Source organism: Hippoglossus stenolepis, chromosome 11 (assembly GCF_022539355.2).
Source record: "Hippoglossus stenolepis isolate QCI-W04-F060 chromosome 11, HSTE1.2, whole genome shotgun sequence".
Classification (NCBI taxonomy): Eukaryota; Metazoa; Chordata; class Actinopteri; order Pleuronectiformes; family Pleuronectidae; genus Hippoglossus; species Hippoglossus stenolepis.
In genome coordinates this window covers 1,354,808-1,372,264 of record NC_061493.1, presented here as the reverse complement: position 1 = coordinate 1,372,264, position 17,457 = coordinate 1,354,808, and the positions used below count along the sequence as shown (strand labels likewise).

Here is a 17,457-nt window from a genome sequence, read left to right as displayed (position 1 = left end):
TGTCTCATTAGTGATGTTTAATAAAAAATATAGTTTGAGTAGTAACTAACAAGCTGCTAGAGGTTGACATTGTATCTAAGCTGAAACAAATTAGTTGTTCCTTGTAATAACAAACCCCCCAAAAAAGAGACCTTAAAAATTATAGAGAAACCCAAACATTCCCTCAATGAATAAGTACTACACGAGTAGGATGAAGACAAAAACCTGAAGTTGACCACATGATGGCATTACAGAGTTTTATTTCAACATAGAACATCACATTTGGACAGCAACACATACATCACAAATTTATTATCATCACATATTTCTTCATTGATCTAAATATATTTTATCTCAACCATGGTTTGTAAAATGCATACATATGTATCACAGAACACAAACACACACACGATGCAAAAAAAAAAGCTCCACAAGAAAAACTCTATGTTTATAGTGCTACATGTGTCTATGCTTAATGATACCATTAAGAGATACCATTTATCAGTCAAAAACCTGTGTAAGCTTAGGGGAGTGGTAAGCTTGGAAATGTTCTCTGAAATACAAATCTGGTCTTACAACTGCATGTTTATAAAATTCGTAAAACAATTGTTATTGAGATTTCTGTCGGGTTTTGACAAAATGTTGGCTTCTTCCTAAAATAGGAACCAGTTTATACAGGAATGAGCTTTCATTGTTTCTGCTTTGTTTGGTGATATCAATTAGAAGTTCGAGAGTTTGTAAGAGTAATGGGGGCAGAGCCATTTCTCTGTAAACAGCAGAGACATCTGTATATAAGTCCCGAAACACACTGTCTATGGCTCATGGCTCTAATGATGTTGATAATCTATATGGCAGTAACACATTTATTTGTATGATGTTTGCTTTGTTGTAAAGAGGTGTTTTAATCTGTTAGTTATTTATTTAGCTGGTAAATGTGTTTAGTTTATCTACAAATAATTTCTCAATTGATTTACATGGAAATGAAAATGTAACATATGGAATATCTATTCACATCCTTGCAAAGCATTATATATATTGTGAGAGGAAGCATCCACATCACTCATAGTTCAAAACAAAATATACAACCTGTACATTTATTGGATTGTGTGAATGACAAATTTGATCCAGTCCACAATAAATAACATTTAATGGCTTATGGCTCTCTAAGGAAAACAACACTGAAAACTGTCTTTCTTTGATATTTTGTCATATAGGTATATTTGTTATGTTTCTTGAAAAAATAATTAGCAGCTCATATTCAAACAACCCCTGGCATGAGAACTGAGCACAGCAGTAATTGGCCCTCAGGATTAATAACACTATTGCACTGAGCTTTCATATACACTTTTTGATGTCTTCACACGTATCAAAATTAAAGAATGTTTGCTTTTACAGGGTTCACAGTGTTGTTATGCAGTCATAACAAATTAGTAATGAGGTAGGTGTGAGCGGAAAATTAATATTAACTGAACAGTTCCTTCAGTACCTACCAAGTCTGTTCCAGGGGGAAGGAAGACTGATGCACTATCTATTCATTATGGACACCCTAACCTTAACCCACTAACATTCTCTCATTAATTCACATTCTTAATTTTACATAGGTATGGTACCAGCAAAACTAACTACTCTCACCATCAAACCCATACATAGAAATCAAGCAGATTTACAGAAGCTCTGTCTGAGAGCTGTGTTGATGCAAGTCCCTATAGTGCAAAACACAAAGAAAATTAATCAGGAGTTAACAACTGATAAACAAAACTAAAAATTCTGGAAAGTAATGGGACAGCTCCAAAACCCAAGTGAAAAGCAAAAACAGTTGGACATCGTGTTGATGTTGATAGAGCATTCCAGGTTAAACTATTTTTAGAGTTCCAACTGCAAAAACAGTATACTATGACATGTTGGAGAATTTGATGATGATTATATATAGACAGTATAAAAGAAGATGTTTTACTAATTAATATCCACCTGTCAGTATTCTCTGGTAGACAAACTGTCACAGAGACACTGGCTTTGCTGTCAAAAATCCCAAATTGCAATTGTGTATGAATGGAGATTAATTAATTAAATACTGAACCCTGTCAAGGTACTTTATAAAGAGCACATTAAAGTAACTGATCAGATAAAACACTACGCACATTTACTATGGGGATGATATGGATATGCTCTCCCTGTACAATGCAACCAAACTCTTGCTAAAGGTTGCATTCAACTTAAACCTAAATCTACTCAAGAGATAATCTTCAAACCACAATATCAGAGTATATCATTTATATACATATTATCAATGGAACACTTACACTTATTCTGCCACAAAGCTCAAATCAAAATAAGGGAGGATATTTTCAGTGTGGACCAATTAGCCGTAAAACCTGTGGGAAAGCATAGAAATCTCAAGAGACTCAGAGGACACAAATGTGTTGGCAGCTGGAATTATGAGTAAATAACAGATAACATCAACCCTATGGTTAATTCACATGCATTATCTGGGGTCAAACATGAGGGAATCATTTATCTTACATAGGACCACCTAAAAGAATGTTAGTTTTTATATAGTTGTTTCCAGTGCTGACTTTTACAAATCACTCTAAATAGACTGAAGCCATGGGCCAATCAGTTTCCCTTAGTAGTAACCAATAAAGTAGTCAATAAATCTGGTGACATCTGTCATCATGTTTCCATGACACATATTACAAATCTCTCATATTTCACTTTGGACTTAAATATTTTCTGGGAAATCTCCAAACATAAACATATCTGAAACTTGAATTATAGACATAGATAAGAATGACAATGATCTCTAGCTCGTCTCCATTTAATCATCACCTCCTCCTGCCATCTCCCTTGTGTCGTGTGTTGCCATTGTTGACATGGGAACCCTGATGACATTGTAACCCCCACACGAGTATTGGTTGCTGAGAGATCACTTCAGGTCAATGCCCTCAGTCTGTGACTGAACCTTCTCCTTGGCCTAAAACACACATGAAAGACAAAGAGGTATCAGGCTGGCAATTTTTTTTAAATACCAAACCAAAGTTTTGGATAAAATAAAACTTTGACCTAATGATGGCACTATATGCAACATTAGGGTATCACAAAAAATATTACCTTGAAAAACATATTTCATTGAAATGCTTACAATAATTGTTAAGATGTTCAACCATCAAAACTTTGTGGTAGGTGTTAGAGGTTAGGTCTGGAGATCCAAGACATTACAAATCGTCCTCAAGTGATAATATCAGTTTAGACCAATTTAGTGGACCAACTAAACTCACTATATAAATACTCTTGGCGTCCAAGCCAATATGATTTCATCATCAACACATCATCACTGCGCATGCGTTGGCGTTGTGTGTACCATTGAGAAGCTCTGTCTTGACTCTGTCTCGAATCAACATTTATCAAATCTACACTTATTTTTCGTACTCGACCAGCTAATATCATAGCTTACAAATGCAATCCCTGTTGCAAGGCGTCAGATCTCACCGACCAGATCCCAGGATCTTGATTTTCAGACAGTTTGCGCTGCTAACTCCAACCAACTTAGGTGTACGGGGCATGTACGGCCCCGTACATGCAAATTTGCCACGAATTCTCTTTCATTGTTTTAAACTATGATAGAACTATCATTGTTGGTGATATTAATATCCACATTGATGACCCAACCAATGGTTTTTCAACGTAATTTTTAAACATTACAGTCTTTTAGTTCAACATGTGACTGGTCCAACTCATAACAGCGGCCACACATTAGATCTAGTCTTTACCCTCGGTCTGAGCATCAATTCCTTGACCTTAGAGTACGTATTTGTCTCTGACCACCTCTGCGTTAAGTCTGACTCCCTGTTCCAAGTTGCCCAAAAAAACATCAAAAGCACTAAAAGCTCACGCATTTTAAATGAACATTTAAACTTTTAAAGCAGGTCTTGACTCCCTAACCTGAGATCAGCCAGCCTGTCCCTGTTGGCTTTCCCTAGTTAAAGGCTGGCTACCCAAGGTGACCGGGCTTTCTCGGTCAGGGCTCCAAGGCCCTGGAACTCCCTGCCTGATGAGATTAGGCTCGTCTTTTTGTGTGAAGCACTTTGTAACCTTGTTTAGATAAGTGCTATACAAATAAAGTTATTAATATTATCATCACACAACATACAAATATATCCTAATTTGATTATTGTGACCAGGACAAGTACTTATTAGGATATTACAGATGAAATCTTTACTCTCGTCTTGAAAAATAATTTCTTTGAGACACTGCTCGAGGCTTGAAGGCTATACTGAGTTGCTGTCAAGTCATAATAATAAAACTCATAGTCTAGAAGGGTCCAAAACTTTGTATCTAATCCAAATTCATGGTGAACTGTCCGAAAACTCAAAATTTGAAACTAAATTTGAAAAGTACCAAAGCACTTCCAGATCCAATAGACTACAGCTACTAAATGAAGCTGATCCAAGCAGATCTCACTACAACAGGACCCTAAAACAAAGGTTTGTTCTTGGATATTAATAACCAAGTGGACCCATAAAGACCTGTACTCAGAAGATGTGCATATGTGAGTTGCATGTGAGTGGTTTTCAACTTACCTTGAGTGAGGGCCGAGGAGGCCTAACTGGTCTGACTGGTCGCACTGGTTCTACTATTGGGTTTGCCGGCCTTCTGTCCAGGGGCTCCAGGTCATCAGCAACATCAGGACAACCAATGTATCCTCCAGCTCCAAACACTGAACCCAGGTCATTTTCCAACATGTTGTTTCTGGTGGGAGCATTGACTATAGCCAGGTCCTGGTTGGTAGACATGTTGTGGGTGTCAGCAGTCTTGGTGTTACTGGTGTTAGTAGTGCAGATACTGGTGCTACTGAATTTCAATCCCAGCAAGTCTTCTGTTGCAACAATACTGTCAAAGCTGTTATTAGTGGGAGTAACACTGGGCTCTGGTTCCACAGTACAGTTGTTGTTCGCCTCAGGGATAACTTCTTTACTTAATAAGTCCAACATCTCCTGGTTGTAATTGCTACCTGAGTCTAGCAATTCCTGATTTTCATTGCCACCAAGTTGCAGGAGTTCCTGGTTGTTGTGTCTTCCAGAAAGAAGCACTTCCTGATTTACTTTACTACCACAGTCCAGTAGTTCTTGGTTGCCATGGCTGTCTAAATCCAGCACTTCCTGATTCTCAGTATGAGAGAAATCCAGTAATTCTTGATTGCCATGGCTATAAAGTTCCAGGGTTTCTTGGTTACCAGATTCACAATGTTCAAATAAGTCTTCATTGTTTGTACTGCAATAGGATTCTACCACCTCCTGATTGTCATGACCACAAAGATCAAGTAGTTCCAGGTTTTCATTGCTTATTAACTCGCTGTTGTCAACGCTAGAATGTTCCAACACTTCTTGGTTTCCGTTGTTACACAAATCAAACAGCTCTTGGTTATTGTAGCTATAATGATCAAGCACTTCTTGGTTTCCATGGGTTTGAGGCTCCAGTACCTGATTTTCATAATTAGAGGGATCTACTTGCTTTCTCTTTTCGTAGGCGCAGAGGTCCATTGCCTCAGGGTTATCATAGCCACAAAGTTCCAGTACTTCCTGATTCTCTTCCTCAGGACTTAGCTTAAAACCATAAGGATCACATTCCTGAACCATCTGGGAGGAAGTAGTGTGAAATCCATAAGGACCAAACTGGTCTGGTTGAGAAGAGGGGGCCTCTGGATCAAAGGGAAGATCATTTTCAGTGGGTTCTGGGCTTATTTCAGCTTCATCAGGGTCTAACAGGGTTTGATTAGAATGTTCTGGACTTAGTTTAAACCCATATGGGTCAAAGGAAGACTGACTTGTTGGTTCATAGCTCAACTCAAAACTTAGTTCTTTATTTTCATCTGAGCTGGGCTGAATGAAGAGGTTCTGGGAGTCTAGTGAGTGTTGGGGAGTTACAGGGTTCCAGGTTTCATCTTTGTTGTTGCTAGAACATCCGGCCCCCTGACTGGAGGTACCATTACAGGACACAGATTGTTCTTTGTCATCCATCCAATCTGGTTCCAACAGGACTTGCTCAGGTGCCCTCTGAGGTGAAACAGAACTCAAACCTGTGAAAAGACAACAATCAGGGGATCAAAGCTAGAAATATAAACTTCTTTGTTCGGTTTATTGGCGGGTGGCAACCAACATCAATCACCACCACCTTCTATATTTCTTCTTCTTCTTTGCTCAGTCCACCGACAAGTGGCCATTGTCTTACTTTTCTTCTTTGTTCGGTTTTGTGACACACGTTTTAATCTCAAATGCTAAACAACCTGAAACACTTAAGTCAAAGGTATTTGTTCCAAAGACAGTTCACAGCCTGAAGGGTCCAGCTACAGAAACATTGAGTACCTCCAGGATTGGTGCATCAACACAGTAGATGGCGGTAATGCACCTCAACGTTGGTTGCCACATTGCCTTTTTTTTGCCACCTGCCAATAAACCGGACAAAGAGGAAGAAGAGCAACGGAAACATTGCAGTAATGCACCTTGAGGTTGGTTGCCAACAGCCAATAAATCGAACAATGAAGAAGAAGAAGCAACATAAGCAGGGACCGGGCAGGGAGAAGAAGACACAGTAGATGGTGGTAATGCACCACCATAAATGACAGCATTTATAGCTCAGTTTTCAGTGATCTAGAATTTAGACAATGAAACAAATCATCAGAAAAAAACTAAATTGCCCTGTGCCTCAAAGATCCAGTGAATGAATGTGTGTATGAATGGGTAAGTGACAAAAAACTACACTGTGAAGCACTTTGAGTAGTCATCAAGACTAGAAAATAAATAGAGACCATTTACCATTTATTGTATGGAAATATGGGATGACCTGTTTCAACAATATGTTTTGCAAGTAGATATGTAATCTTCATACACCTAATGGTGCCTTAGTGCTCTACATTACATCTTCAAGGTGGGGTCAGACTAAACAGAGTTTATTGTTTAGAGACTGCATATAAAGTCAACAGAAAGACGAGTCGCTGCTGTGCATTCTTCACTGCTGCAGTGGTGTTGTCTGTCCAGGAGAGGTCCCCAGGGATGTGGGTGCCCAGGAACCTGAAGACGGGGACACTGTCCACGCAGTCCCCATTAATGTAGAGTGGATTGGGGTCTGCTCTGTCTCTGCGGAAGTCTATTATGATTTCTTTGGTTTTTGTGGTGTTCACTACCAGATTGTTTTCATAGCACCATGTAGCGTGTCTTTGGACTTCATCTCTGTAGGCTGTCTCCTCTCTTCCTTAGATGAGTCCAACCACGTGTTGTCCGCAAACTTGATGCTGGTGTTTGTGGGGTGGGTGAGGGCACAGCCATGGGTGTAGAGGGAGCAAAGGAGGGGACTTAGCATGCAGCCCTGGGGTGCACCGGTGCTTAGGATGAGGGTGGAGGAGAGGTGTGGGCTTATTCTCGCAGACTGCGGGCGGGTTTGTCAAAAAGTCCTTAATCTAGTAGCAAGTGGTTGGTGGGAGTCCAAGGTCTGTCAGTTTTGTGACCAGTCTGCCTGGGATGACGGTGTTGAATGCAGAGCTGAATTCTAAGAAGAGCATCCTCACATAGCTCCCCTGGTGTTCGAGGTAGGTCACTGCAGTGCAGTGGTTATGGTGTCTTCAGTAGGCCTGTTAGCTCTGTTGGCAAGCTGGTGTGGATCCAAGGTCTGTGGGAGGCTGGTTTTGATGTGTTGCAGAACCACCCTCTCAAGGCACTTCATGATGACCGATGTAAGTGTGACCGGATGGTAGTCGTTGAGGCCACCGATGGCATTCTTCATTGGCAGTGGGATGATTGTGGAAGACTTCAGGCAAGGTGGGATGATGAATTTGGTCAGGGACAGGTTTAAGATTTTTGTTTTCTGAGGGGGGTGTATGCTGGTGTCAGAAGTATGGATAAATGGTCTGACTGGCCTAAGTGGGGTAGTGGTGCCTAAAACCTTTCTTGATGTTTGAGTAAACTTTGTCTAGTGTTTTGTCCCCCCTAGCACATTAACGTGTTGATGGAATTTAGGGAGGACAGCCTTTAAGTCAGCATGATTAATATCACCGGCTATGATGTGGGCTGCGTCTGGATGTTTTCTCTGTTGTGAGTTAATAGCACTAAGCAGGTAACCTAGTGCTATGCTAGCGTTAGCATCAGGCGGCATATAAACAGCCATGACTGTAACAGCACTAAACTCACTTGGGAGGTAAATAGGCCTTAATAATGCATTTAAATGTCAGGTACTCCAAGTCACTCGAACAGTGTCTGTCTATGATTGGTGCATTAGTGCACCAGATGTTATGGACGTAAATGCATAACCCCCCTCCTTGCTCTTACCGGAGTCTTTGTTTCTGTCCCAGCGAAAAAAGCTGTGCGGCCAGCTAGATCGATAGCACAGTCTGGGATTAGTGGATGTAGCCAAGTCTCTGTTATTATCAGAATGCAGCAGTCACGTAAGAGTTTGTGTGCATGGTAGTTTCAATTCATCTATTTTGTTAGTGATGGATCTGGCGTTGGTTAGAAGAATGCTGGGCAGCTGTGGTTTGTGTGGATGTTTTCTTATACTAGCAAGTAGGCCAGACCGGAATCCACGCTTTTGCTTCCTGTGTCTCCACCGCCTCCGAAGCCTGCTGGAGCCGACAACAATCCACAGAGAACCCGGTGTTCTGGCTATCTCCTTCAGTATGTTTCGAGAGTGAATGAATTCACTCGTAACTGGTTTTGCTGTATTCCAATGGTCAGAAGAGCTTGGCAGTTGTAGGTGGGACTCGCATTACAAAATTTAAAGTTTACGAACAGACATACTAACAAAAACACATAAATAACACCAATAAGCAGAGCTTCGAGCTGCTGCGACTGTGCACACACATATATATATATATATATATATTTAATTCGCTCTGGCTCTGATGGCCGCCCACAATGAGTCTGGTTCTACTGAAGATTTATTCCAGTTAATGAGGGAGTTTTTTCTCTCCACAGTTGCCAAAGTGCTTGCTCATTGTGGGAACTGTTGGCTTTCTCAAAGATATTGTACATAGTAATTTAATTTAATTGAAAGCATGAAAGATGAGTTGCAGCATTCATCGACAAGAACTGGAAAAATAATTGGGATTAGATTATGAATTACCTTGTTCCACTCCTGCTGGTGCCTCATCGGTAGCTTTTCCATCTAAAGATACCAGACTTTGTTCCTCTATGGCAGAAGGAGGGGAGATAGCACCAAAGTCAAGCTCATACCCATTAGGGTCTGATTCTACAGAATACTGACCCTGGGACCTCCAGCCCTTGATAGGCTCAGGCCCCAGCTCCTCTGAAGAGCTCTGAATGGGTTTAAATCCACGAGATTCATCGACTACATCAATGGTTTCCAGGTCTTCTCGGCTGTAGCTTATTTCTATGTCACTGTCTTCATCCGGGAATTCAGATTCAAAGCATTGAGTTCCTGTTGAGGCTTTGTTTTCTCCACAGGAGAGACTGTTTTCTGCGTCATCACCAGCATTTCCAGTCTCCTCAGTGCCAAAGTCTGAAGCTGGAAACAAAATATCTGCTGCAAAGGGGTCACTGCCTTTGAAAGGGTCTGAAGCAAATCCATCTGTCAAAGACATAATTGAACATGAATTTAGTGACTAGGTAACTTATTATCATCCATTGTGATTTTTCATTCATATTGAAAACAGAAAAAAGTCAGGCATATTGACATGTTGGAACAACAAATCTATTGATCTTTGATAGCAGCAGATGGAATTGGAATTGTAGTGGAGAAGAGGTAGAAAGTACCATTCACTAGCAAGGACCACGTCCGATAACAATGTGATTTAATGGTTTGAATGGAAATTGTTATGATATACAAAACAATTAATAAGAAGGGCTGATGGAGGGAGTGAAAAGAGGTTGTGGGCCTGCGAGTAGGAATGAGGGACCGAGGATGAAGGAATGAAGGTATAGGGACGAAGAATGGAGGATGAAGGGATGAGGGCAGGGATGAGGGGATGATGATGAGTGGATGTGGGTAGTGATGGGGAAAGGAGGGTGAATGGATGTGAGTAGGGCTTTATTCCTTTGTGTCTTGTTCTTTTCACATTCATTATTCTTTTTTCTTTTCTCTTTCTCTAGGGAAGGGAAAGGGTAGGTCAAAGAATCTGAGACAAACAGTGTGATGAGCTGACTTGATATATATGGGCTTCTCAGGTGATTAGAAGTGTGGCCTAGCTCCCAAACCCAAGTTAACTACTTAACTTGATTTCACTAGCAAGGTCCACACCTAACAATTTATGATTTAAAGGTTTGAATGGAAATCGACATATTGGATTTTGAGGAAATGAATGGACATTGAGTCAAAAGGTGGAGGTGAAGATGCCTCTCAGAGGCTGGTCTGGGAGGATGCACTGGTGACTGGGCAGAGCCAGACTCAGTGTGGGCGTTCATCATTCCATACAAGCTTATTACGGGCCTTGAAAAGTGTTAAAGGGGACATAGCATGCAAATTCCACTTTGTTCGTGCTTCTACACGTTAATGTGGGTATCTGGTATGTCTACCAACCCAAAAACTCTGGGGAAAAAACACTCGCGCGTTTGGTTATAGTTCCTCTAAGTCAGAAACGTCATGCTTGAGTGACTCGAATGAGCTTCCTGTGTATTGTGTCGTAACAATACACTGGAAGTCTCCCTACATGGCCTTGGCCCACCCCCCACCTCATCCCCCCCGCCCCCCCCACACTCGTTACGCCGGGTTTACACCGGACGCAGCGAGGCAGCGCAGCGCCGTTCCCAAGCGCATTTCTCCGCGCTGGTCAGCCCGCGATTCACTCACATGTGGCATTTGTCTGGATCGTTGGGACTGGGAGGCTGCAGCAGTTGCTCGGGTGCGACCGCTCGCTCTCCCATGCGTGAGCTGGAATTTGTGTCAACGCCACACAGCCAGCAGTGTGGAAGACTTCCTCAGTGTTCAGCACTACTGTAACGCTGGCACAAACACACAGAGCCCCCCCACTCGTTACGCCGGGTTTACACCGGACGCAGCGAGGCTGCGAGGCAGCGCAGCGCCATTCTCCAGCGCGCAGCCGCCTGGCTGTTCACACCGGACGCGCATTTCTCCGCGCTGGTCAGCCCCATAGACTGTATATATAAGGTCAGCCCGCGATTCTGCTTTCTCCGCTTGTTGTTGTACCCGTTGAATGTCGGGGTTCGGGGGTAAATGATGGTCTTCATAGCCCCCCCCCACCCCTCTCTTTCTCTCTCTGTCTGTCTGCTTGTGTGCTTGTAGTGGATGGGCAGAGGGGGACATTTAATTATGTGATTGGGAAAATTAAAACTCCAGGACAACAGAAGGGGAATACAAAGTATGGGATGCATATTTGATAATTTATATCATATAAAATATGTAATTTATATCGTTTAAAATCATGGGGAGAGGGGAGGGGAGCTGGCTCATTAGCATTTAAAGGAACAGGCACTCAAAACAGGTCACTCTGTGGAGGGCTGTTTTATACAGGGTAAAAAGGGTGCTGTTTTATATGATCCTTGTGGTATTTTGACCAAAGTATGTTACAGACATTTCATTAAGACCCCAAGGAACCATATCAACTTGTGGTAAAATGGGCATGCTATGTCCCCTTTAATTCAATTCTGTCAAGTGGATGGTGAGCTTGATAGAGGTCACTAAGTTTGTTATATACTATAATATAGTAGTACTATGCTTGTAAGACTAGAAACCAAGGGACATTTTGGTCAGAGGTAACCTGTCTTAGATGCTGTGGATAAGAGAGAGTGAGTTGAATTGTGTTATTTGTCATGATAAGTATTGCAACAGTTCAAGCCAGTTATGAGGGCCAAGTGAACTTAAGTACAAAAGAGAGTCCCCAGCTGTGGAGTGAATTTAATATTCCAGCTACAGACTGTGGGACTGTTGTGGGATGAGTGTTATTTTCTGGGGGGGGCAAACAAACTGAAGCCAGACTCAACAACACAACACACAATATGCCAATCCTATTGCCTTTATCGAGCTGCTGAGCAATGCTAAGTTATAGTAACATTACTCCTTCTACTTTATGTCTTAACCCACAACTTGTATCTTAGAACCCATTCCTACAAAGTTACTTAAAGAAATTCTTCCCCTAATAAATAGTACTTTACTGGAAGCAATCAATCTATCGTTATCATCAGGATATGTACCACAATCTATTAAGCTAGCTGTAATTAAAGCCTTTCTCAAAAAACCCACTCTGGACCTGGATGTTTTAGCCAACTACAGACCAATATCCATCTCCCCTTCCTGTCTAAAATCCTTGAGAAAGTTGTAGCTAATCAGCGGTGTGTATTTCTCCAGAAAATTATCAATATGAAGGTTAAGAGCTTATCACAGCACGGAGACAGCCTTGGCAAAAGCCACAAATCACCTGAACACAGCCTCAGTTCTAGGGTTTGTCTCTGTCCTTGTCCTATTAGATCTTAGTGCAGCCTTCGATAATCACATCTTACTACAGAGATTTGAACAGTTATCTCTACAACAAGTGTCATAGTTACCAGCAACAACATAGTTAGTATGATAATTCAAACCTTGCCCAGTCATATACCTTATCTCCATTCATTACATGTTCAGGGTAAAACCCTTTATTCAAGTTTCAAGTAAAATAGTGTTTTACTACTCACCAGATGTGTCAGTTTTAGGGAACACTTCTTCGGTGAAAAGGTCATCTACAAATAAAGTAAGAGACACATTGGCAATTCACCAAATATAACTGAAAGGACATATGGTAAGATTAACAGAAAAGTGGAATTACAGCATAAATTTGGGGCTAGTGCTCACTTGTTGAAACTTTGAAATACAATAGTGGAAATGCAAGACAAATTGTGTCAAATATGATATCACTGTATTTTTTAGCAGAATTAATATAGAGCAGTAGTGTGGTATTGAAAAGTCCACTTGACTTCCTTGTTGACAGTGTCTTGAAAGCTCGGCATATCAATGCCTAGATTTACATAAAACTCTGTTGGTTGAATTATCAGAACAAAGGATATCGTTGTGGATATCATTAGGAAAAAACGAGAGAAACTTCACAGGTAGGGTTGGGTGATGTCAACTTAATATGCATATGTCGATGTATGCAGTGAAACATCCCAATGGACAATAACATGGGGGGCATTGTTTTGACAGATTTTCTTACTTTGCTCACTGACACACACAGAGACATGGATGCACAGCGATACATGCACCGACTCAGCTGATGCCTCTGACCTGCTGCAGTTGAAACATTGATTTGTTTGATGAATGGTTGCCACAATATCAACACTGATGATATTTATGATAATGATTAATACTTTTCTTAAATTAGTAAAATCTTTCTTCATAACTGCTAGCATTCATTCATTAATTCAGTTTGGCCTGTTTCCGCTCACTCTTTTCCTCTCGTTCACGTACTGACACACAGACACACACCGATGCAAGCACTCACACACAAACAGTGTCATGGGACAAATCTGTAAACTCAGACTGGGTAAAAACAACGGACTTCATAAACAGACACTGTATGGAGAGCCGAAGGAGATGGGGTGGGTGGGGGGGTGATATCTGTTTGGCTGGGGTTCGGATGGCAGTGCTCAGCACAAATGATAAACTGTTTTCAGACATGAAGTTCGGACCCAATTCTCCAGACTTTATCCGCAATTTTCCTTTCACACATGCACAACGCAGCGGGAGGTTCTCTGCATAGACATGTTCACAACAGCAACAAATCCTCTGCATTATTCAGGCGGGGGTTGGTGCAGCCGGGTGCAGCAGGCAGAAGCAGCAGGTAACGTATTAATTCCGCTTCGGCGATCGCGTGATTTTATTTACAGCACTTTGACACTGCTACGGCTCTTATCACCACAAACTCTCTTGACATCATTCTTTTTGTGTGGCTATGCTTTTTCACCTACATCTATTTGTGTTTTTCAATTTTGCGTCTGTCACATGTTAAAAACGTCATTAACCCCCCCCCCCCACACTTTGTGCTGACATCGGATTCTGCTGAATTTCTGCGGTCTTTATACTAGGGGGCCGGGTGCAGAAAGTCTGCAGATAATTTCACTCAGAAATTTGCCTTCTCACATGCACCTCCACTGGACTTCAGTGTATGTCTTAAAAGCAGCTGTAGAGACACAGAGAGGAGCATTAAATTACTGATAGAGGCGCTAAAAACTGTAAAAAGCACCTTTTTTTGTCCAAACATATATGTGGGAGTGGAGGTGGCTCAAAGAGAACCTCCAGCTGTACAAGAGGGTAATCAGTGCATCTGATGGGTGTTCGCTGGTTTTTCCCCAGCAGAGAGCTGCCAGGAGGAGGATTGTCACACAGAAAGACAGGAGACACGACAGAGACAGAGACCTGAGCAATGCTCGAAGAGGTTATGTTCTTGGCAATTTATGTCGATTACGGAAGGTTTGTGGTTTTGAGTTCAAAGCTGTTGTGTGGCTGTTGTTAGGAGACTCCAGTATCAAGGGACTTTGTGTGACAGACCCAAAATGAACACTGTAAGTGGACCACTTGATCACTATAACCAAATTATTTTCACAGCATTTGATTAAGGCTTTTTGATCTGTATAAACGGTTGACACTATAACTGTCATCACTAGACACTGAAATTATAGTCTGTGCGTGGCAGGCTGCACCCTTCTGTCAGTGTCGAGCGGGGTCAGGGTCATCACGAGGTTTGCTATGGCTGTCAGCACAACCCTATACACAGATCGTCTTTACCATTTGATTGAATGTCAATCTCAAGAATTTGGGCAGGGCAGAGGGCAGAAGAGTAAAAACAAGAGTAGACACATGAACCTTTGGGAATTATGCTCCAGACAGATTCACATAGCAACTTCTTGTTGAGATTGTAATGGACAATGAATGAAAAACCACAGAATTTGTTTTTGTCTCAATGAACTAAAACCAACGTGCACAGAATATGGTTTTGGTTAGGCTTGGGACAAAGCTGAAGGCTAGCTGAAACCTAAAAGGAATGGACAAACATTAAGATAATTTAGATCAACTGAAAGAGATATTTTATGTTTGAGAGTCAGGAAGTTGGAGAAACATTATTAATATTAGTAAATCAGAGGTATGTAGGGCATTCCATCCCCAATATCCAAAATGACAAAAAATTCTGCCCCACTAATAACCTCAATTTTGCCATCCCCTCTCAGCCGTTACCCCATCACCTACAAGAGAGAATGCTGAATGGGCAGACAGAGAATTTGTGTGTACAGATGAACATCCAATAGTTATGCTGCTAAGTAAATCAATTTATCATTCAATTTATTTCCAAAAGTTGAATGGGTTACCCTAATTGCATTGGAAAGGACAGCAGGAAAAAGCTCCTTGCCTCATTATCCCTCTCTCCACCACACAAACGCACTGACCATCTGTCACAGTCTGATAGACTATCAGCAGCACCAGGAGATATCCTGCCCACGTCAGCGGCCATTAAAACATCCACAGCATAAACTCGATATATACGACTTTCATTGTGTGCATTGTGGCATCACAAGGGGGCATGTGGGGAGGAATCCTACATTACCATACAGGATCATCTGCCACATCACAAAATGGCAGATGCTGCACACAATACATGTCCCAGAATGCCTCACCAGCCAGACAGATGTGGATGCTTAAGCCACCTAATTAAAGCAGGACTGAGAGACTGGAGAGAGGAGAGAACAAAGAGAGCAGTGGTATGGAGAGGACACGGATCAAAGAAGCAGGGCTGATGGACTATGAGGCAACATACCTTTAGGTACGAAACCCTTTCATGCTACGAGAGGACATCCTTAGCAGAGGAAAGGGCTTTTTTAAAAATTGAGTTTAAGAAACGTTTTCTCACCAAAAATGATTTAAGTTGGATGTGGGACTCTTTGAATTTAATAGAAGAAATGACCTGCTTGTTAATGCAGCAGATCCACTGGTCTTCAACCTACCGAAGTTCACACACAGCACACCACTCCTCCGCTCCTCCACTACCTTCACTGGTTACCAGTGGCTGCCCGCATCCGTTTCAAGACACTAGAACTTGCGTACCGTGCTGTGAACGGATCGGGCCCAGTCTAAAGGACATGGTTAAACCTTACACCTCAGCCCGTCCACTCTGCTCTGCCTCTGCCAATCGGCTTGTTGCTCCCTCACTGCGAGCTAGCCACAACAAAATAACGACAGTTTGCTGTCCTGGCTCCTAAATGGTGGAACCAGCTCCCCATTGACATCAGGACAGCAGAAAGTCGATATATCTTCCGCCGCAGACTAAAGACACATGTCTTCTGACTATACCTTGGATAAGAAAATGATGTCTAATAAACCACCGTCAACTCTGGTGTTTATATTTAATAAATAAAGTTTAGTTGCACTTATATAAGGCAGTTACATGTAGCTCTTGTAGTTTAGCTTTTTTATAAAAGCAAATTGTACTTACTTGAGTCTTGCTGTTCTGGGTTTGTACCCTGGGTTTGAATGCACTTATTGTAAGTCACTTTGGATAATAGCGTAAGCTAAATGAAATGTAATGTTAACTTGCTGACTGTGGAATAAAGCAAGCATTTCCTTTGAACCTTTTGTTTTTGCTTGTTTTTCCCAGTTTTTCTGCACTGCCACACCCTATCTGGCTTTTGTGACCTCTCATGACCTTACAGCATTCATGCAATAAGCATACAATTCTCTACTGCAGAGGTAGAGCCACCCCCACCTCCAACCAAACAGCCAGTTGATTATCTGGAGATACCCTCTTAAGTAATACCCCCACTAGGTTTGGTGGGAGTCTGTCCATGCATTGTTGGGTTACATTGTCGATTTATCACTGCTCTCTGACACTAGAGTTGTCGCTGTGGACTTGTCAACACTAGCACACAGGAAGACTGCTAAAGAAGAGTGGGCCTTTAGTGATGGTTCTTCGTATTTCTGTATGTTGTAGTTGTACAGCACAGGCTGGGTTCTACTATGTTTTATGTTGTTCTGATATTGAGAATGGATTATCCAAATATAGGTGTATTTCAGAAGGCTGCAGAAAAGAAATAATCAGGTGGGGATTTCAAATATCGATGAGCCAATAATCCGCAAGATGGGGCATATACAGTCGGACCTTAATGTCTTAAATTTTAAGAGGGTTGAACTGACTTGCTCATTGTGGGAACTGTTGGGTTTCTTTATAATTGTTAAGGTATTGACCTTACTGTTTAAGGTCAAGACCTTAAAAGGAACTTGATATAATGTATGTTTTGATTTGGAGCAATAAAAATGGAATTGAAAAGATTCACAGATGTCTGCTGTCATTTGGGGGACCCCTACCACAAGAGACATGTAGACTGCATTAGACTCTGAGTCTGATACATACGGTCACTCTGACAGATGGCAAAGGGGTTATCTTTATAGAAGTCCATTTGGTTTGGGTTAATTGTGCACTCTTCCTTCTCTCTCTCTTTTGCCCCTTCACTGTTGATCTCAACCTCCTCTGGATCATCATCTATGTCAGATCTGTCCAT

At 41.6% G+C, this 17,457-nt stretch overlaps 1 protein-coding gene across 4 annotated transcripts in view; it reads right to left on the bottom strand.

Moving 5' to 3' along the window:
* Window positions 1–222: 222 nt before the first annotated feature.
* LOC118117723 overlaps window positions 223–17,457 on the bottom strand; it is a 29,793-nt gene continuing 12,558 nt past the window's right edge. For 2 of the 4 annotated variants that reach the window (XM_035170224.2, XM_035170225.2), the window contains exons 6-10: window positions 17,310–17,457; window positions 12,610–12,654; window positions 9,089–9,553; window positions 4,558–6,053; window positions 223–2,950 (exon numbers count right to left, since the gene is read on the bottom strand). In XM_035170224.2, coding sequence (XP_035026115.1) covers window positions 2,903–2,950; window positions 4,558–6,053; window positions 9,089–9,553; window positions 12,610–12,654; window positions 17,310–17,457 — 2,202 coding nt within the window. In that variant the 3' untranslated portion in view covers window positions 223–2,902. The remainder of the gene's footprint in view (window positions 2,951–4,557; window positions 6,054–9,088; window positions 9,554–12,609; window positions 12,655–17,309) is intronic. The other 2 variants (XR_004697824.2, XM_035170226.2) reach the window with 2 other exon arrangements.